A 22,231-nucleotide genomic window follows, 5' to 3' on the forward strand; every position below is an offset into this window, starting at 1 on the left:
AATATGTAGGAACAACCAGACACTTCCTAAGGTGTCTTAAAATTTCATTTCTACATCCCAGTTCCTCATTGAATGCTCAGAAATATACACTGTGCTCACATGGTAATTTTTCTTATTGTTTAATCCTATTACAATACTATCAAGTAATAGCTCTATATTGTCCAGCTCTATATTGTGAAAGCACCAGTGCTGCAGCCCTTTTAGCCACCTGTCAGCTGCTTCAGGTGACCCCCGGAACAACCAAGCCTGAAAGGGCTCCTTCTTCAGCTTGACGGCTTCCTGAACTGGACTCCTCGAGGTCCTGAACAAGTTCATACAACATGGTCATACGATTTTACTAAAATTGCTCACTTAAGTGGAATACCAATGGGAGTCAAGAATGTACCTTTATTTAGAATTTAAAGTTACAGAGTAGTTAAAGAACACAAAACATTTGACTGCTAAATCTAAAAAAGATGACATGTTGGTCAAGTGTCCTTATTTATGTATCACATAAGCCTCATCGTTGCTACAACGTCTTACTTTTTTATTTAGCCCTTGGGGCTTAAAATAAAAAATAAAAAAAGAGCGGAGCCAAGTCGGCGTGAGCCTGAAGAAGACTTTCACGATAAACTGTCGTTCCAGTGTCGTTCGTTGGGTAACACCTGACAGAGTCGCAAGCAGCAGCTGATGGTGGGTTCATAAAACACTGTGTCAGGTTCCTCCACCGTCACATTCGTCTCGCTTCTTGTCTGATGCTCAGAGCGGGCGAACAGCGAGGGTTTAGGCTCTTTAATCAAAGTTTTCTTCGTCACACAGCCCAAGTCTGTGAGTGCCTGCGGAGGAAAAAGAGTGGGTAACATCAGCTGTTAAAAGGTAAGTTAGCTGCCGACTTTGGTCTATCATATATTGCATATTACCAGATAAAACTATTTCACTAAAAGTGGATACCACCAAGCCCCGTTTTTCTTCCTTCCCTTAAACATCACGTGCTCATTAAAATGATCGAGCTGCACTTTAGGGAGGACAGAAATGAAGCTGGTATTTGCAGCTGTCTGTCAACTGTGGTTAGGGAGTAAAGGTTAGACTAGATAAAAACGCTCCACTGGAGCCAAGGAGCAATGATGCAAAAATGTGCATTATAGTGTTTTTGCCTCAGTGGTTAGAGCAGCTCCGTACCTTGTACTGTGTTGTTCTCTTGCAAGATATTATCAAAAGCCTCTAATCGCCTCAGAAAATAACCGACTCTGTGCCTTGCTAAAATTTCCACCACACAATACACAGAGAATACAAGGCAGGAATACACAAAAGAGTAAAAGGGACCTGACATGCGGCTATGTGTGTTTACCTGCATAAGGTCCAGCACTGCAACTGGCTGCAGCACATCTTTGTAATGTTCCACCAGAGTCTGCTGTGTGAGGCCCGGCCGAGACATGATGTGGTAAAGAATGGCCTCCAGCATGCCTTTACACACCGGCCGGTTCAGCTTGCCATCAACCAAGCGCCATGGCCGGCTGATGAAACTCATGCTTTCCCTGTGTGGAGTAGATTGGAGATGGAAACAGAGAGAAGAGATGACTTATAGGGAAAAGGTCTTCCCTTGGCAAAAAGATCCTTAAAGCCAGCATCTCAGAGGAGATACTCACCCTTCATCAGCTGATCCTGTCGGTGGAGCGCATGCCTCTGCATGTCTTTCATTATCTAAACTGCTCTTTCTGGCCCTCAGCTCCATTTTTTGATCCTGTCTTTTTTCACCTTCCACCTGTCCTACCTCTCCACCCCTTTCCTCTTCAGGCTGTGTCTGCACTTTCTCCTCCTCACCCAAATTCAGCAATTTGTCTCCACTTTGCTCGTTTGCCCTCCCTTTATGCTCTTCTTGCTGTTCTTCCTCGTTGGGTTTTTCTTTAAGGTTATTCCATTCATCCACAATCTCTACATCAGCACCCTCTCCTCTGTCCACAGACAGTTTTTTTGGAGGCGGTCCCTCGGTCTCCCGATTCAGTTCTCTACTGGATCTCTTACGCATGAAAGGGATGTTGTGCCGACTCTTCAGAAAGGGAGACTTCTCCGATGTTACGTGAGAACGAGACGACTGCTGGGATTTTACAGTCAGCAGCCATGGTTCAGCATGCCGCATGAGCACCCAACGAACACCCAAACTCCCGACCCGCACCACCTGGCCTTCTTCTTGTAAAGCCTGGAGCAAAAATGACAAAAAAAAAAAAGTAACTAAGTAAAAGAAGAAAAAAAAATGAGTAAAATGTCTTTAACACCACGACATGCTTCACGCTGTGAATATTCTCTTTTCATTTTGTAACAGCTGTCCACCCAAACGTGAGCAAATTCAAACTAAATAAAGAGAAAATCTGACAATCGAAATTGAAATCAGTGTGTGATTTCATTGGCCAAAGAGGACAGAGAGTGTTTAAACCGAAAATATTTATCATCTGACGCTCGCAATCCAAGTTGGCTGAGCCCGTAGATTCCTGCCAAGAAGGAATCATGAGTCTGTCGCAGCTGCTAAAGGTTCTTTGACTGGGTACTTTGAGTAGGGATTGAACACTTTGGTAAAGGTTATTTCAGGCTCTTAGCTTCAGAAAAACAATGAAAGGCCCGTGTTGACTCTGTCACTCTGGTGAATTGTAGTGGTAAGATTGTCACCTTTCGTGTGGGAGACCTGGGTTCAAATCCCCTGCATGAAAGGTACGACCTCCAGTAGGGGTCCTCAGGCAAGACCCCCCCTTACCCTACCTGCCTACCTGGAAGTCGCTTTGGATAAAATTCGGCTGGGTCTAAAAACTGTCTGTCAGCACAGCACCAAAGCCTCACTATTAGCACCAAGACACACGGAGGGATGGAGGCTATCGAAGCATGTTGGTAGAAGAGGGCCGAACAAAATAATGCAAGTTGAACTAAACACTGGTTCAGATTTAATCACATTGGTTCACGTGTTAATTTTCACAGTTCTTTGGTGCATTTTTCTTACGTTGGTAACTCTGCTTCGCCAGGCAATACACTTCCTCCAGTTTTAATTCTTTAGGAGGTAATAAAGGGAACTTGGAGGAAAGGAAAAGAAAGAAACAAGGAAACATAGATGAAGCCTTCCCCAACAGCCGAGCATCCGTTTACCTGCAGATACTGCTGCAGGGTGTTGGTGTGCCCAGACTGCGGCTCCAGCAGGCGTAAATGAGCCACGCGGAGGTCCTGCTCGTCCAAACCATTTTCACCAGCTTCATCCAAGCTCCCCCTGAGCCGAGCGCACACGTCTATGTCCTGAGCCGTGTATTGTCTTTGCTGAGTTAAAAGCCTGTCACACTCGTCCACACTGGGTAGACAGACGAAGGGTGAGCGAATGTAGCGGGTAAGCATGGAGGGCAGCAGGGACGGGCCACATTTGGTCAAGTCCAGCGGTGGACAGTCTAGAAATAAAATCAAGAAAGAACATAAGAAGGTTTTTTTGTGTAAATCAAAATTGGCAGTACAAGTCACGACTGCCCGGATACTTACTCTCCTCACTGAACAAATGGTGAGCGGGTGTGTCGCGCAGCTGCAACCTCATGATACAAGACTCCACCACGATGTTATCATTGTTGCTAAGGTTACGCATTTGCACTGGGGAAACACAAGGCAATTAGCAAATCTGCGGCAGGCTGCAACAAACATTTTCATAATAGGTTCACACATTATTTTAGTTTTCCTTTTCTAATCAAATAACAGACGTTTAGGAGCATTCCAAAAAATAGTCACGTATTAATTTGACCCCAAATAGATCTAATATATCCACTATACTCCATTCAATTCTATAATTTCAATTCTTACGTATTACAAAACATTTCTCAGTGGTTTGCACATAAATTAAGGCTCCATTTAGTCGACAGAGACCTCCTTTCTGTTGCATTTTGTGTTTTATAGTTGTATAAAAAGTATGTGAAGGTTTTATATCAAAGTATATAAAAGATCACATTTGTCTGTAAATCAAAGATTCTCGTTTTCATTTTTCTGTCAGCATTTGTATTCAGCTCAGTTTAACAGTATTACGTTTTGTGTCTTGTTCCAGTAAATTAGCTCAAAATATAATTGTATACAATGACTTATAAGGAATATTTCATGAGCTTATGGTACTTGCAAAAACGAAACCATTTCTGTGTTACATTTTTTTAAGTTAATCTTTAAGGGATCATGTTATCCATGCTATCATGTTATCCATGCTATCAGGCACAAGAGAAATGTCACACTTTACTTATACAGAACCTATCAATCTGGGAAAAGTAAAGGCTTACCTATGCCAGGTGAGCTGTACCCTCGCATAATTAAATAGTTGGTGTGTGAAGCTTGGTGTGACGTCACCAGCAGTCGTTTTCTCCCCTCACACTCCTCACCCTCATCATCGTCATCATCTTCCTCCAACGCAGCCATACTGAAGAGGAAAAAAAAAAAGCCCTTAAAATGACCTCGTGTTTGCTATCTGTATGTTGGCTCTTTGTTTTTTGCTACATCATGAGGTTTTGTTACAAAGATCTTAGTTGCTAAAGAATGAATGCCTCACTAATAAATAAGTTGGTGGTGACAGAAATTCAGGCTTTTAAGCACTTTTTACACTGAATAGCAATCTTTGAGGATGGCAGCGAGGAAACAGTCTGCTATTACAGCTACCTCTCATGTGTAAAAAGCACCGTGCATTTTGTGACTATGACACAAAGCCTGAGAGAGTGACAACTTTCATTTCTTGAAGTGCAAGTTCAATGAAAACCCATCACAGGCTGTCTGTGAACCATAACTCACCTCTTTGCTACATCGTTGTCCACCAAGCTGCTGTCCACCACCACTATCTGTTTAGGGATGGACACGTGGACGTTCAGCAGTCCCAGAGTCATGAGGCTTAGAGACGCCACGCAGGCTCCACCTGGATAGCTCAGAGAGAATCGCAGCATGTCTGACACATCTGGAGGATCCGCTGAGGCTTGAGGAGCCGCATCCGAAGCGGCCGACACTTCTGCTGGCTCTTTGGGTGGCTGATCTTCTGCTGGCTCTTTGGGTGGCTGATCTTCTGTCTGCTCTTTGGGTAGCAGATCTTCTGCTGGCTCTTTGGGTGGCTGATCTTCTGCTGGCTCTTTGGGTAGCTGATCTTCTGTCTGCTCTTTGGGTGGCTGATCTTCTGCTGGCTCTTTGGGTAGCTGATCTTCTGTCTGCTCTTTGGGTAGCTGATCTTCTGCTGGCTCTTTGGGTAGCTGATCTTCTGCTGGCTCTTTGGGTGGCTGATCTTCTGCTGGCTCTTTGGGAAGCTGATCTTCTGTCTGCTCTTTGGGTGGCTGATCTTCTGCTGGCTCTTTGGGTGGCTGATCTTCTGCTGGCTCTTTGGGTAGCTGATCTTCTGTCTGCTCTTTGGGTAGCTGATCTTCTGCTGGCTCTTTGTTTGATGACGCTTCATTTGATTCAGATGGGAGGGAATATTCTGGGTTCTTGTGTTGTTCTGCTACGCTTATATCCTCAGTTTTCTCATTGTTCGCGTCCTTCTCCATCAACTTCTCTTCTCCTTCCATTTTACTTTGGACGTTTTCTCCTTCCTTTGTGGAGTCAACATGAGCAACTTCTGGTTGTATCTGTGGTTCATCGACTTCTCTGCCACCTTCCTTTCTTCCACTCTTCTTTTCTTTTCTCGACGCCTCCGTTTTTCTTTCCAACACTTCCTCACCGTTCTGTGACCTTACTTCAGTCTCGTGGTGGAGAGTTATGACGGGCCTTTCATCTCCAGTCCCGTTGGTGATTAAGCTCTTTAAGAAGCAGAAGGAGTCGGTGCACAATGACTGAGGAAAACGCCAAGAAAATTTCCTGTCAGGAAGAGGAAGGACAGAGGTGGTCAAAAGTTTTGCAAAAAGACACGTGAGGATTTCAGTGTGTTTATTCTCACAGCAAAAAACACCAAAAATCATCAAAAATGTGTTTGCCAGCAACTGGAACGTCAATGTTGTGAGTTGACTATAGATAAGAGGCAGGATGCGATTTATGTGTGACAAACAAACACAGGCAGAAAGTCTTCGAGTGGTGGTATACCTGTAGTAGGACTGGGACAGCTGGTAGGACATGGGTAAAATGGGCAGCGCTCGATTCTTCTTTGGCCCAAATGACTGATTGATACGGCGGCGGTTGACGAGACGCCTCTTCCTGCATTGGATGAACACTTTGCACAGCAGCTCCTGGTCATACTTACTGTACGTGTGGAAGGTCTAAGAGAGAAATTAGATTGATAATTACACCGCTGTTTGTTTTCTCTTTCTGTGAGAGGCAAACTGTTTAAGGACAGAAGTATCAAACTATTTAAAATATAGACTTCTCTAAAAACATGTCAACGTGTCTTTTACTGTGAAGATTTTAAGTTATGTTAAAAAACAAAAAACATTACGCTGCAAAGCAGAAGTGCTTCATTCCTGCATTCTATTGAATTGCCAGCAGGGGGGCGACTAATGTGTTAAAATAAATGTTTTTTTTTTTAGAAGTTTATGGAAAAAATAAACATTTTCTGAATGTTTATGGACTCTGCCACTATTTATACATCTCATTTAGAATGAATGGTCTCCATTTTGTGAGCTATGGCCTAATTTTGATTAAAACTGAAATTATATTGTGTCATTGTGTCAGGGTCTTCATTAGGGCAGGGCTTCACTGTGATGGACAAGCTGATACCCAACAGGATTGCTTAGTCTTTGCCGTTTTCCTTCAGATCCATTGTTCGCTTGTAACTCCAAGTCCAAGAAGGAGCACTGTATCATTATCATTATTATATTTTTGGTTATTTGATCTATTTAAAAAAATGCTTAAGATGACAACAGAAGATTTCATCTGAAAAACACAAGAGTAATTTCAAGTTTACTGTTTAAAGTGGCACAAACTTAGCGTTTGCCTCGACCGAAGAGCTATAAATAATTCTGGGCTGCCACCTGCGCCATGACCATAAATTCCCACAGAACTCTCACAGAACCAGCATTTTGCTCGAAGATTGGGTGATGATGATGATGAAACAAAAACTGAATAGCTTAAAAATCAATTTTTTAAAAAAAGTCCAAAAGCTTAAAAGTTTAAATCTCTACCAAATGTTAAAAAAGTCATCTGGATTCAACAAGTAAACAAATGTTTGTGTGTACATTTTTTCAGTTATCTGTTTGTCACATTTGTCCACATTAACGTTTGCATGGTGTTTTATTCTTAATTTCCTTACTGAAATGTTTTGGGATTCGGCTCACGAAACTTCACGAATAAAAAAAAAAATGGGTATAAAACTGAAGACGGTACCTGGAAGGATCTGGAGGACTTCATCTGACTGTTCGTCATGGCCAGAGTGCTCTGGATCAGGTTATGTAACACAATGCCATGAATGTCATCAGTGCTGTTGAGAAGACACACAGACGGTTAACATCTGCCAGATGAAGAAACAACAACATTTAATGAAATTTGTCTGAATTATTACCTGTTGAGGGTGTCTTTGCATGGGACCCGTCTGCCATCATCTATTGCAGAAACCTTGTACCTGCAAAAACGCACATGGAGCAATTTACTTTAAGCACAGCTGCTTTTAAATCAGCACATCAAACCTGTTGCTAGTCTTACCGAGAGAAGAGCTGCTGTTTGGAGTCAGGCATGATCACATTACGGGCGTTCATGACAGAGCTGAACTTCTGTCTTAGAAGCTTGACATACTCTGAGAACGTTTTGGCACAATCCTAAAAAGAAACGGGTGGAAATATTCAAATCTCAAGCCAAAAAGTCAGCCTTCAACAGATTCTACAAAGCAAGTACACGAACAAAGAGACACCTCAGGTTTATCGGGGTCAGAGGGTTTCTTCTCCTCCAACAGCCTCATCATAGTTTTGTCCTGGTACACCTCAGCCAGACAGATCCTACACCACAGATACTTGTTGAGTAAAACCTCCCGAGAGACCGACTAAAAATATGTTTGTGTCTACCGTCTCGACCCACCTGTAGTTTAGAAGCGCCTGAGGATTTTTGAGGATGTATCTTGAGCGACGTCCGACAGCAAGAGAGGTTTTATCTACCGATATCTCAAACTCCGCATGTAGCAGATCTCTTACCACACAGTGAGGTATGAACGGTCTTTTTAACTGCAACACATGGGAAAAAAAAAAAGGACGATGATTAAGCATGAATGGAAAAATGCATGAGAGAGAGACGGTAGAGTCCGCAAACATGACACAGTCTTTATTTAATTAAGTGGTCATTCATTTGTTCAATTTTTGTTGGATTCATCCCAATAATGTAATTGTATGCATGCAATATGCAGTATAGAACAAACACACAGAAAATTAGGTCCCTATACGAAGACTGCCTGACAATTTTCGGTAGCGTGTACCTTGCTATTGAGCAGGTATGAGGCCACAGAGGAGAGCATCATCAGTGAGTCCTCCTGTACAGACCAGTAGACTCTCTGTTTGGTCATCATTTTCAAGGCCTGGTGGTCAGCCTCATCGTGAGCAGGAGTACGTTTTTTAGGCTCTTCAAGACAAACAACACAGACATTCAGTCAGCTTTCTACCTTCAGGCCTTCAGAGACATACTCCGTACACACAATGCACCTTTCCTCTTCTTGCGTGAGCCCTTGACGACCTCCTTTTTGCTTCTCTTTCTCTTCTGGCCCTTTCCTCCGACAACCTGCTGGTTTCTGGAGGCCGGCTCTACATCCACCTGGAGACGAAGACGCCACAGAAAACGCCACAGTGCACAAATGCCGTGTATCACTCGTCACTAATTGTAGAAACATTTCTTCAGACATTCAGCTGAGCTCATTACCAACTGGACAAAAACCTTTCAACTTCAAATGAATGTGTCTTTGTTAACAAAGCATTTCGACATTCTGTGGCACAGCCTGCAGTAACGTGCTTTTCTTTAAACTAGGTGGAATATAATATTGGGAAAATTAACAAAAATATTAGTGGTAAATTCGACTGAATGTGGTTCGTAGTGTTCTTTTGTATTTATTTATACAAGTGTGGTTTTTGAAAATAAAGGAAGTATTTCTCAGTACAACAGAATATACCTCGCCTGCTTCTCAAACCATATCTGTCAAAATAATCTCAAATACATTAATAAATACATGCGAAATAATCTAGAAGTCGTACCTCGACATTTTCTGTCATCAGGGGCCGCTTGTTGGTCAAATAACGCCGGGAATTGTTTTCTCCTGTTGTAGAAATCGCTGTTGTTAAATTCAGGCTCGATGTCAAATTGTAACAAGCTCCACAAAGAGCTGTGCAAGATTTGAGTACAGAAAGTGGTTGGAAGGAAATGTATCGGATTCCAGGAAACTCACCAGCTTGAAGAGCAATTCTGAGAGCATTTTTACTCACGAGGCTCTTCAGTCTCATCTTGATCTGTGGCTCCTCTGAACCACTTGGCTTCTAAAAATGATGATAAAAATTGCTTTCAGTCTGTACGGCGGACATATGTATAGACAGTGGACATGAACATGCTTGCGTTTTGGGTAAATACCGTTTTACAAGCCAGCAGGTGATTGGTCCAATACCAGTTGCGTTTAAGATGACAAAAGAATTCAGAGTCCAGACCTCCTGCTCCTTTACCGTCTCCTGGTATCGACCCGTCGTCACACACGTCAAAACTGCCCCTGATTGTGTTCGTACGGAGAAGCATTGGTTGGTTTGACTTTGCACACATGAACTGTGTCCGTCATGAATTTAAATGCATTTGCGATCACGGCACATTTTTCTTTACAGTGTAAGTTTGCGGCTGACGCGATGCCAAACACAAACAAGTGTGACATAAATGCCGTGTTAGTCCTAAATGGTAAAATCCATACATTCAAACCAGTAAAGATAAGGATATTTCAGCTTTACTTAAAATAATGCAATTATAAACTCATATTTTAAGGTCCTCGTGTCAGTTTTCTTTCTCCATTCTTTTAAATCTCCTGTTTAAATCAAAACATTGTGATACTCCACTTACTTTAGCAGATAGGCCATTCCTACAAACACACTGCGTTCGTGAACAAACGAAGGAGCTTCATCCTCTGCGACATTTCTCTTATTACGAATGACCCCTTTTGAAAGAGAGGCAAGAGATAATTGAGTCACGTCGACATTCATTGCTCTGAGTAAACGTGCATTTTCGCAGCTGTGCTGTGCTGTTTGTACCCAGTGGTGTGTTGAGGCAGACACACATCAGGTCGAACCAGTAGCTCTCCACATCCTCAGCAGTGCTGAATGTGTACTGGCGCCTCTCAAATGGTTTGTCGGGAGACTCTGTGACCAGCCAGTAGTGAGGCTCGGTGTTGGTGGTGTCAACAATCGTGGCGTTGCGCTTCAGATACACAAACACCTGGATCAGAGTGAGGACATAAATAATAATAAAAAACGTGTGAGAAGAAAATCCGCTCGGGTTTTGCTGCTTCCATTCTTTTTTAACCATTAACTTAAATTCATCCTAGATGTTCAATTGTGGCTCATTTGCCAACACTTCCATTCCAAAACTAAAAACCATAACGCAATCATTAAATTGATACCCAGCATCGTAACAAAAATCACCAGAAACATTTGCTTTGCTTCATCACATTCTTTCTTTGTGCACTTGCAGTAAAGGACTCGATGCAATGATGATGCTCAGTACCTGGTCTTTCTCTTTGAACTTCTCTACAAGTCCAAACTGCAGCAGACCCATGTAGGCCAACCTCTGCAGGTTCTCGTGAAACGAGTGAATGTATTTCCTACAAAAAAAAAAACATTTTTAGCTTTGAACGACAGTGTTGATGTGTTGCAGAGAAAAAAATAACCACATTAGAGTGAACAGGAAAGAAAAGAAGTCACCGTTTATAAAGAAGGTGTCTTTTCATTCTCGCAGGCAGCGCTCGAACAAGACAGTGTTGCTTAACAGGGTCACTGAGATACTCCTCCAGCCCATCAACCTGTGGACACATATCAGGCATGTACAGTTACATACTGTGTGGTCTTTCTCATGAGCTGCAAGATATGCAATTATTATTGTGATTAATGCTCATTAAACTGAAATCATTCACATTTAGTCACCAGCCATTAAGTTGACAAAATTAGTTGCTGACTAAATCTGTTGTTTTGCTGTCAGACAGATGGCCTCATATTTGACTCTAGAATACTTTGGTAACAGAGGAGTTCATGGTGGACTCAATGACAGCAAGGTGTTCAGGTGCCATGGCTGCAAAACAAGCCCAAATCATCAGCCCTCCTCCACCGTGCTTAACAGCTGGTATGAGGCATAACAACTAAACATCTCCATTTCTCCACTACTGTCATGAACTTTAACATTCAACATGCTAACAGTGATTGTAGAGGTTGAGATGCAGATTTTTGGGTTTTGTTGCAGTTTCTCAGACCATTCCACGGTCTGACCTTGATGTGAACTTGCTGGGACGTCCACTCCTGGGAAGATTTACAAGTGTTTGAATGTTTTCCTGTGAATAATCTCTCTCACTGGAGAATGATGGACTTCAAATGGCTCGGAGATGGCTTCATAAACCTTTCCCAGAAGGATGGCAGCAACAATTGCTTCTCATTGTTGATGTCTTTCCCCCTTGGCATTGTGTTAAAACTCGCCCAACTGCATGCACTTGAACATTATGCAACCAGCAGGAGAGATTTCCCAAAACTAAATATCTAAACTGTCAGGTAACACCAACCATCAATTTATCCCCTTACTAACTTTTTAAAAAGTTTTTCTGAATTAGTACAACAACTACCACACGGGACAGGTCTTTGCCTACAGATCTGGATATTTGCTGGCTAAAATGGAAACCCACAAATTCTGATTCATTTAACAAGCAAGTGGGTTGTAAGACTGATCAGACACAGCAATCACAAATGAAACCTGAAAATTATGCCACCATAAAAACGACTTTTTTCCTCATATCTGGTCAGTGAGATGTACAACAGCCTTTTAAAACCTGAAGAAAACTTTGATCTCACCTTATAATTGATTTGTGTGAACTGCACAAAAATGGACAGAGGCAAACAGAGGAGCACGTCGCCAACCATTGCCCATCCACTGATAAAATCCTTGTGTACACGGACAGAAGGGATGAATCTCTTCCACGATTCCTCATCAACATACACTATAAGAAACACCAAAAAAAACATCAAACTGCTTAGTATGGGGAAATTAGTAGAAAATTATCTCTGCAAGAGCAGTCTCTTCCTATTAGGTAGGGACAGGTAATGAATGAAGAAACTATTAGTTCAAATGAAAGCCTCTTGGAAATGCCCCACAGATTCCCAGTTCTTATACAATGTTCTCACCTTTCATGTCGAACTCAGATTGACCGGGTTTCGATTGATCATTCAGTGGCTCCTCTTCATTACCCGATGTCTCGTCCAAGTTCGACACAGATGAGCTTTCTTTATCTTTCGTGTTCTGTTTTGCTTGGGCGTCCGGGTGTTTGGCATCACGACTGGAGCTGTTTGGGTCTGTTGGCATTTGACTGGCTGAGTCAGTGGAGTGATGTCCGACCGGGTGCCCATAGATAAGGTACCAGAGGAAGTTATGAATGAGACGCAGCCGATGCATCTTGGGTTGGAACCCCAAAGTCTTACCCAGTCCTCGAACTATAAAAACAGAGACAGAGATGCACAGATAGTATGCTGCTTAGTTCAGTGGGAAGATGTTATAATGCACAGCTGTAAAGAACATTAACTATGAGTTCTGTAAAGAGCAACAATTTTGTTACAAAGGAAAGTAACGGACAAACCTGTTCGGATAATTGGACAAATACATTCATTTGACCATTAACTGCACTCTGAGTGCCTTGCTGAAGTTTTCTGGTGTGGCAGCTGCACCTTGGAGCTTTTTAACTTTTTATCTAATACGATAAGCATGTTATTCTAGAAGTGGTCAATTGTCTTCAGCAGCGTATAACAGACTCCGTTTCAGGAGCGAACATCAAAGCATAATCATACAGCCTCCCCTTTAGCAGGTAAAGTGTGTAAGTTACCACGGTGACAGTGCCAAGTAAAAAGAGACCTCATCATGACATGAGATGACATCATGACAAAACTTCAACATACTTCACTTTTCCACTGATATGGCTTTGCAGCACACCCCAACCACATGTTCTTTCTCATTATAGTCTATGAAATTCAATGAAAAAGAACCTGGTGTGGGCTTGAAGTCTATGTCGTCTTCACCACTTCCACCTTTTCTGCAACCCTTGCTTCTAGGTGATAAGGAGTTGTTCAGAATATCTGACATTTTTTGTTCTCTGGCTTTCTCATCAGCCTGCTGCTGTCTGTAGGACACAAGACAAAATGGCACAGAAATGAGAAGCCGCTTGGTCAAGAAATGTAATACAAGGCGAGCTCAGGTAATAATTCAGAGTGAGACCTGAGTGTGAAATACATTTTTATCATAGTTACAACAGCATTCGGCTCCCAAAAGAAGCTCATAAGAACCAGCTGATTTTTTTCTTAAGGACTTGGAAACAAACTTTGTATCTGGAGCCCATATTCGCTCTTCGATCTGACTCATATTCAACCTTTGGCTTTCTCAGTTCTGCACATCAGAACTTTGAGTTCCTTTAAATATCTATGGACTTAAGTCTGAATGTGTCAAAAATCAAATACTTTCACAGATTTGACTTGAAGTTAATTCGTATGTGCTTACCGTACAGCTGAGTAAGAGCTGGAGATTTTGAACCGGACTTGCTCAATAAGTTGACTAACTCTGTCATCGTTGGGCTGAATGGATGGATGAACTACCATGTCAACCTACATGTGCCACAAGATCAGAAAGAAAAACCCAACATTTTATTGTTGTCGTGTCATTCAGTGAACCGTTTAGATTTGCAGGGCAAACATTCATCACCACAAGGTCATCCAGCCACCTCTCTCTTTACGTCTCCCTAACTACAACCTGAGATGATGATGCATTCACGGATCCTCATTAAGTGGGAAATGGAAACCCTTTTGCTCTTGCTTTGACAACAACATCCAATCTCATTATTATCTATGTTGTTCTCTTAACATAAGAAATAAATAAGCTAATAAAGATCTACCAGTACTCTGTCCGATGTTTTATATCCTGACAAAGGAAATCTGAAATCTAACCAGCGTTTTTAAATCTTTTTACTGGTGGGAAGTTAGAAATTCTCAATTCAGATTACAGATCCCAAAAGAGGCAGACCCTGTGTAAGAAAGTCGGTCACGCCACGACCTGAAATGATCAGTTTGAATAAAAGTGTCAAATAATGGATGAAAAAGGAGTCGCTGTAGAGTCTCTTCGTATCATTTTGATCAAAGCATGTTACAGGCATTTCATTAAGAACTCAGGATGCTGTATCAGCTTGCAAAAAAGGGCATATTATGTACCTTCTTGGTGATGCCGTCCTGTATAACAGTAGTTGTATACATCTTGAGCAGGCCTTCTTTAGATAGAGTTTGGACGAGACGTGAAATAGTCTTTTTGCAACACTTTGAACTGAACCCATCCTGCTTCTCTTCATCACTGATCATCTTCTGCAGCCTATAAGAAAGAATGAACACATTTAAAAAAAATCAAAATGCATTAAAAGGTAAACTTAGAATCCAAAACGAACTGACGGGAAAAGGCCCTCTATGATTTTAAACTTTTGGACAGCCTCGACAATCAGGTTCTTCCTCTTTAACAGGCGGTACGTCTCGTGAAACCTCTGGTGGGACAAGAAGACGAGCAGGTCAGTTTCAACCTATTCTAGCCAGAGGAAAAACAAACCACAGGCACAGATCCATCAGACTCACCTGTGGCTGGAAAACACTGTCGACAACCATAACGTTGTTGTCTGCCGAGTTATCAGCTGTGTTTAAACCCTCACTCTGAGGCAAAGGACTGGCATGACCGGAGTTGGATTGTTCTTGCTCTTTAACCGACGCTTGATCTGATAGAAAAAAAAAACAATCCAAATTACACGTGAAAGCAAAACAAACATTACCCCGACAAACAGAAACACAAGGAACATATTCTAGTCTCGTGTGAAATACGTTGAGTTCACTGGCTTTTTAAATCAGACACCCTACATCTGAGGTCAAATGCAGTTGTTCTTCTAACAAAAACACACTGATAACGTTTAAACTGTTAAAATGTTTTACATTGTTTAATCTCAGTGCTCCACTTTGCCGTGTCGTAGATCATAGCAGCTGGTTATAGGTCAACTGAAAAGCTAAGAAAACTATCCTCTCATCTCCACATGTGCCGACCAAACAGGCAGACATACTTTGTGACGATCTTATGAACGTAATGCGGAATTAATTATAAGAGGATTGAAAAAAAATTCTATACAGGATGATTATTGAATTTACATTCATCATTTAGACAGGAACACGTCTTCAAACGAATGCTTGTGTTTTAATAACCAGTGCAGGTCTGCTGATTCTATCTGCCGCCTAAAAACACAGAAAAACCCTTGCTTCTTCTCAGATCTGATGCGTTCTGATGCGTGGCTGAAGTCTAGCTGATAAAGTCCATTACTGAGAATCACCTGGAGCAGGAAGGGGCACAGAGTCAGGTTCCATACTGGTCACTGATCCACTGCAGGCCGGAGTTTCACCTGTGACACGACAGGAGTTTAAATCATAGAGAGTTGTGATCCACTATCAAGCCAATACTTTATCACAGGCCAGAAATGATGATGTGCAAAGATAAAAATGAATGCTCACATTCGACTGCTGGAGGTTGTAGGACGGGAATGCCGGGTTGCGTCTGGTTTGTTGTCACAGTGTGTTTTTCTGCTGACGTCTTTCTTCCTGCTCCCGATTTTCCTTTCGCTTTACCTTTTCTTCCACTCAAGCCTTCGTCCCCTCCTCCATCATCACACATCTCCTCTTTTTCCTCCTCTGCGTTTTTATTCTCATCTACACCTGCTTTATTGCTCCTCTTGGCAGCAGGTGTTTTGCCCTTTTTGTTTGCTGGCGACTTTGAGGACGACAGTGTTTTAAAGGTGGCAGGGTCGGCATCTGGAATTTCGGGCGCAGAGGAGTACAGCAGTTTCTTCCGTTCCTGCTCTTTAGCAAACAGCTGGAGTTGATCACTGACTCCCACACACCTGCCAAGAGATGAGAGTGGAACAAATCATTCTGAATAAGTATAAACAACAAGTATAAAAAACAAATCTAACTATTTGATAGGATGTGATATTACTGTGCTGAAGCAAGGATTCAGAATTCTATTTTAGTTTGTGGATACAAACCTGTGGCTGATAAATTTTGTAGTCCTCTGCCGACCCTCATCCTCCATAAATGCCTGCAGGATAAAAGTCGTCACAAACAATAAACTGAAAAGTGGAAAAACTTGCATAGAGTAGTTCAAAATGACAGTTATCCTTGTGGCTCTGTGAAAGTATAAGCATTAAATGCTAATTTATGCTAATGCTAATTAAATGCTAATTTTTGATAAATGCTAATCAGCACGCAGCAAGTGTCCAAGACATTTAGTCACAGAAATGTTTTCTTCCAAGAAAATAAAGAGCTCCGTCAAACTATTTCCACCGCATTTGACTGGTTAAATCTGCTCTCGGACATAAGAAAAAAAAAAACAACGATTGTTTTGACATTCATGTGTGCGACCATCATAAAAACTAACAATAATGTGGAGGGTAAATCCACTTATTGCAAAGTGAGGGAGAGCAGACGCTATGACATTGAGAGGCACAGAAATTCAAGCTGCACAGGACAGATCAACAAAATCTGACGTCAAAGCACTTCGTCTCCATTTCCCTGTGCGAGCCCTTTAGAAAGGCTTCCCTGATTTAGACTGGACTTCCAGGACTCTGACGTTGGTCTCACATTGTCAGTGCAGCACGTACATAGCATGCGCTCTGCTGAACTGCCACCTCATGGCTGAATGTGTGTACTAACAACACCGACCTTTCTTTCGTTGTTCTTTCTTTGCCTTCGTTTATGCCCATAAATACACAAAAGTTTAGTGCAAACGTTGGTTCATCAGATTGAAAAACAGGCGGGGAATTTGCCCAGTTGTGAACTGAGACAAGTCACTTGCAGTTGCTGAAATCAATAGAAAATCCTTTATCATGTCCATCATCACGTATCGGGTAACAGTCAAGCTGTTGGTTTTGAAGTTGGTGACATATCGCCTTCAGGCTGAAACCACAGTGAAAGCTGCATTGCTGCTATTAGGCTGATATAAGAAGGAAAAGATAGATGGCAAGCAGCTTAGACACAGGTGTCATAGAGCTGGTGTGGATGATCTAATCTGCTAACGAGGGAGCGGAGATAAAAAATAAATAAATGAATAAAATAAATCACATTCTGCACATGCGACTGGGCTGCCAATGTGAAGCCGATGTATTAAAAAAAAGGAGTTTTAACTGTAGGAAACAAATTTGTTTAGGGGGCCAAAAAAAAAAAGAAAAAGCGTAAAAACACGGGGGCTTACCTTAATAAAACCATCCCTTTCCAGCTTTCGCCAGATCATGCGAGACTCCAGTTTACCAATGTTCATTTTTACTGAGATAGCTCTCTGTGGAATTCCCTTTGTACCAGATGACAGTACTGAATGAAGAGAGCAAGACACGGGAATATTAAATGCAGTAGTCAACTGGTTGCTATTAATTAATCATAGATTAAAAACAATCATATCAACAATTTAAAACTGACTTTATGTTTTACTTTAATTGCTGCCAGTCCTTCAGTTACTGATACGGACACCAGACTAACCTGCACAGTGAAACTATCATTGCAGTTATGTCGTAAAGTAACTGTCATGGTCTTTCCTGGTCATGGATTACCCTAAATCAGATGAAAACATCCTCCATCTTATTTATCAGCTGAACATTAGGAGGCTGCTGTTCTGTTTTCGGACTAATTTGCCTGCTCATGACAGCATGAATCCCTGTTAGAATCAGATTTGTTCATCTCTTAACGGAGAAAGCTGTGATCAAACATACTGATGTGGTAAGCCTGCATCATGATGTTCCTCTCCATGAGTCGCCCCTCTGAAGGGTCGGCTCTTCTTCTTGCACCAGAATAATCTTCTTCTTCTTCATCTTCGTCGTCGTCGTCATCTTCTGTGACGCCCTTCTTCGTATATGGCTTTAAGAGTTTCACACACCGTACCAGCACTTTGCTGCCTGGAACACAAATAAAGTAATGAAGAGCACTTTCTACGCATTATATCGAAAACAGTAAGAATAAAATATTTTAAACAACTGAATTATGACTGAACTCATTAGCTTTTGCTTGATCATATCTTGTAGTGACTCCCAACCTTTTCTGTGCCTGTGTCCCTTTCAACAAAGCTGCGCTTCCTTTCGCAGTCAGGATTTTCAGATCTCACTCTGCCCTTGTGATGATTAGCATGTATTCAGTGTATTTTATGATTCTCCAAAGTGTCTTTATACACTGAGCCCAAACAGGCCAACAGGACAACATTCATCTCCCTGGAAAACTTCTTCCTCCCACTTTTGTTGCATTTCGTCTTATGTTGTCACCACACTTACAGCTTTAAATATGCTTTTGCGACACAAATTACCACCAAAAACAGACACAAAAGAAAACTTCTGATAATTGTTTGCATTTACATTTGTAAGTAATTTAATATATAATAATTTAATATATAATTTAATGTAATTTAATATATATAATCATTGTTTGATTTTATCCATTTAGTCTGAATGCTCTGAAACTGTCCATGATTTGAAACAATGTAGATTTAAAAGATTCAAATGGTAACTTTAGAAATCCAGTTCAGATTTATATTTCTTATGTTGAATTCAATATATAAAAGTAAATCTTGCTCCAAACTGAAATTTCAAAGAGAATAATTCAATAAAAACTGACGGCATAATCAAATTGTGATTTGATTATATCCAATATGTATGAGAAATGAGTCTAGTCACCGTAATGCTTATTTACAAAGTTCAATCACCATTTTTGTTGGTGCAGGGTCCAGCGCTGGGATCCAAGTCCTCTAAAGGGTACTGGCAAAACTCGGTCAACTTGGCAGCTCGCAAGTATTTAAATAAGCGTTTAAAAGTACCATCGTTCAGATTCTGTAGGAGAAAGAAGAAAACAAGCAAAAGAGGACAAACACAAAGTTAATCACCATAAACAAAACGACAAAAACATACCATCAAACACTCCGAGATGCTTACAAGATGTTCTTTGAGCATGTCCACAGTGACGAACTGATAAGGTGACTGCTGGAGGAAGTTGGACACGTATTCCATCAGCATGTCGTACATGGTCCGTCTGAGAGAGCGGAAGGGAAGACAAAGTTGTCCAGGAGAAAGGATATTACAGGGAGAGTGAGAGAGTGCCCATACAGAAAAAAAGCCAACATTAAAGCCCTACTTTGCAGAAACTCCAGCAGCGTGTCAGTGGCTGACAGAGGAGAATAGCAAACTTTCTTCAGGGGATTTTTCTTTATTCAAACTGAGGATCTAAAAAAAGGTTGCGTGTTCTATGCTGAACAGATCGCAAAGCCCTCTGAGGCAAATATGTCATTAGCAATAATGATCTATCGAAGTAGAAATGCCAAGCCGTGAACCATGTGATCTAGAGCAAGAAACAGACCTGTTTACATGGAAGCGTTTGAGGAGGAGAAGAATGGAGTGCTGCTGCTGTCCCGTCTTCGGTCGTCTGACGTAAGGCTGCATGGTGATCAGTTCATGTTTGACAAGAGACTTCCGAAAGTAGTGAAACTTGCGAGCGTCTGCCCTGCTCAAAACACAACACTGTCTGTTAAACTAAACACAGCTTAAACACAAAACAGCATTGTGTGAAATGACAGTGCGCATCTCTCCTACTTGAAAAGGCCTCCGTGCAGATCCCTTTGTAGCTCCCCCTGCCATCGTGCTCGGGCCACTCTTTCCAAAACGCAGTAAGAGTCGTTGCTGAGTTTTAAGTCAGGATCACTCTCAATCCCAATCAGGGCACGAAATCGCACAGCCTGAGACGCCACCACGACAAGTTTTCGCCCATACCTGAGAGCGTGGAAGTCAAAAAAAAAAAAGAAAATGTGAAACACGGTGGACATAATGATGCACTAAACTGAAATGACTCCATGTTAACACTTTTTGTCCAGGAGCGATATTAAATATTAAATGATCTGTTAAAATACATTTAACTAAAGTATTTTCACATGACCCACTGTTTATATAAAAAAAAAACAATAAAATGCCCAGAGAGTTGTTTTAAATAGTTATTTTCTGCATATCTGAGAAAGATAATATCTAGAAGATCCCCACTGTAGTTGGCTGTAGGCAGTTTGTGGTCCAAAAACAAGTGTTAATTTAAACAGAAATCGATCTACTACTATACAGTCAATACCAACTTTTCCAAAGCCTCCTCTATGTCAATCAATGGGGTGAGGGACTTGGAGCGGATATGCTTTGTGACGTCTTTCCTCTCTTTGAAAAAGGCACAAGAACCCTGAGTCCCATCCTTGGTCTCTGGAATGACATGGACGGGATAGACGTCTTTGAGATCCTCAGAACTCGTCTCTTTTGTTTCAATGCCCGTCTCTGGGTCGACGTCCTTAAACCTGCAAACACACAACAGCACAGGCCCCAAAGTAAGATGACTAAATGCTATTCTTAAACTTGACACAGGACTCTACAATTAAAAAGAATTGCACTTGCACCACTTTGTTCAGTCCTTCATTCAAAGAGTGCTGAAAAGAGCTTTGAGGGTTGTTTTTTTCCATGCTATGCGAATAGGGGTGAATAAAACACCATTCTCCTGAACAAATGGTTTAAGTCATTTTGAAGCAAAAACATTTACAAAAATGTTGTTTGACAGATGACAGACAGGCAGATAAATAACTGACTGTTTTGGGGCTCTGGACTTAATCAAACAAAACCAAGAGGGTTATCTGAGCTGCATCTATAAGGAGCATCACAAACAGCCTCCAAAGCGACGTTGCATCACCACAGATATGGAGAAAAAAAAGTTTAAATTATTGACAGGGTGATCTGAAGTGATCTTGGGTGATCCCACCGGAGACAGCACGCGCTTCTCTTTTAACTTGACTTTTTCATGATGATTGCGAGTAAAAATAAAGTCACCTGTCTAACAGCTCCACGTCCTCTCGTTCCTTTGGGAGCTCATAGAACCTCAGCTCGGTGTCGTTCACAAGTGACCTCCAGATAAACCCCTTGGTACATTCGTCTAGCTTAAGGGGAAACTTGGGCTGTCTATCCTCTAGTCGTATCCAAAGAGTGGGGATAGTTATCCCGTCCAGTCCCTCCAAAGCCACTTCATCCGCTACTATGCTCAGAGCATCCATGGTATGCGACTGCCTGGGCTAATGCTGCCAGCTAGCTAACATGCTAACTAACTACCGGCTTTTCAACACCACGAGTGGTCATTAACAACTAAAAGGTTCACTGGATAATAAGGACAAACTACCGAAGTCCTTTCTTTTACATAATTATGTTATAGAAGACGAGGAAAAAAAGGGGAAAAACTGTTCACAAAATGCTTGTTTACACAACGCTAGCACCACTACATCTTCCAGTACGTCTGGTCTGTATTTGTGCACGTCAAAACTCAACTTTGACCTCACGCTGTGCGTCTATTCGGTAAAAATAAATCCAGAAGATGGCGCTGTAGTACATCTGGTAAATTATGGCCGGTGTAAAAGCATGAGATGATGCACTGTATTTTGTTCAGTCAGACAGATATAGTTTGAAAACGTCTTCATCTAACAGTACAGTCAGTCGCTGTTGAATATGTTACCGAATAACACGCAGGAATTCTTTGCTGCTGTCTACAACACGACCAAGGAATCAAAGAGCCTTACTTTGGACTGAGAACAAACGTAATCTATTATATTAAATGACATGCTCGATGATATTTTTTTTATGAGCAGCTTTAGTATTTTACCATGTTAATATAAATTTCTAATCACTCACTGATTTTATTCGGATGTAGAATTAGATTATTTAGTTGGAGTTAAAGAAGGTTAGACTATGAGACTATATATATACTAGACTATATATGAATATCTTGATATTATATAATCCACTTTATCACAATTTGATGACATCCCCTTAAAACTCACTGTGAAACTAAAGTCAAAGTGTAAACCAAGAGAATCAAAAGTCAAAGTACCTCTTGCTTTCTGTGAGAGGACAAATATGTATTCCAATAACATGAATCAATATGAAGCCTAATTAAAAACTATGTTCAAGTTACCAATTCTTCCACAATACATACACAAGAGAACGTAGTCTAATTTTCGTGTAAAATCTTCATTAATTAACTACCAACTTTTG

At 41.3% G+C, this 22,231-nt stretch overlaps 1 protein-coding gene across 2 annotated transcripts; it reads right to left on the minus strand.

Moving 5' to 3' along the window:
* Positions 1-560: 560 nt before the first annotated feature.
* LOC140305733 (general transcription factor 3C polypeptide 1) lies at positions 561-21,488 on the minus strand. Of its 2 annotated transcripts, XM_072384707.1 has the most exons (40): positions 21,020-21,488; positions 20,287-20,496; positions 19,760-19,936; positions 19,527-19,670; positions 19,106-19,202; positions 18,880-19,003; positions 17,900-18,082; positions 17,389-17,504; positions 16,184-16,236; positions 15,654-16,039; positions 15,476-15,544; positions 14,739-14,875; positions 14,562-14,650; positions 14,331-14,484; positions 13,627-13,730; positions 13,119-13,252; positions 12,267-12,572; positions 11,937-12,082; positions 10,806-10,903; positions 10,609-10,705; positions 10,137-10,320; positions 9,949-10,042; positions 9,478-9,610; positions 9,299-9,386; positions 9,108-9,169; positions 8,565-8,673; positions 8,342-8,484; positions 7,951-8,093; positions 7,787-7,871; positions 7,582-7,694; positions 7,442-7,501; positions 7,267-7,360; positions 6,031-6,203; positions 4,762-5,808; positions 4,260-4,396; positions 3,487-3,591; positions 3,109-3,398; positions 1,626-2,176; positions 1,328-1,514; positions 561-815 (listed from the first exon to the last, which is right to left on the minus strand). In XM_072384707.1, exons 1-40 carry the CDS (start codon positions 21,238-21,240, stop codon positions 603-605), a joined length of 7,056 nt encoding a protein of 2,351 aa, XP_072240808.1. In that variant the 5' UTR covers positions 21,241-21,488; the 3' UTR covers positions 561-602. The 2 variants fall into 2 exon arrangements, with proteins under 2 accessions (XP_072240808.1, XP_072240807.1); XM_072384706.1 differs by having other exon boundaries at positions 9,108-9,386.
* Positions 21,489-22,231: the final 743 nt, after the last annotated feature.

This window comes from Leuresthes tenuis, unplaced genomic scaffold, assembly GCF_036924035.1.
Source record: "Leuresthes tenuis unplaced genomic scaffold, fLeuTen1.0.hap1 SCAF_4, whole genome shotgun sequence".
Lineage (NCBI taxonomy): Eukaryota > Metazoa > Chordata > Actinopteri > Atheriniformes > Atherinopsidae > Leuresthes > Leuresthes tenuis.

Bases quoted from the DNA above. Each gene is read 5' to 3' on its own strand.
- LOC140305733 (XM_072384706.1), bottom strand. From the start codon at position 21,240: ATGGATGCTCTGAGCATAGTAGCGGATGAAGTGGCTTTGGAGGGACTG. The intron at 20,497-21,019 runs GTGACTTTATTT...GTGTGTTTGCAG, and splicing joins GACGTGGAGCTGTTAGACAG to GTTTAAGGACGTCGACCCAG. The intron at 19,004-19,105 runs GTAAGCATCTCG...TTTCTCCTACAG, and splicing joins ACATGCTCAAAGAACATCTT to AATCTGAACGATGGTACTTT.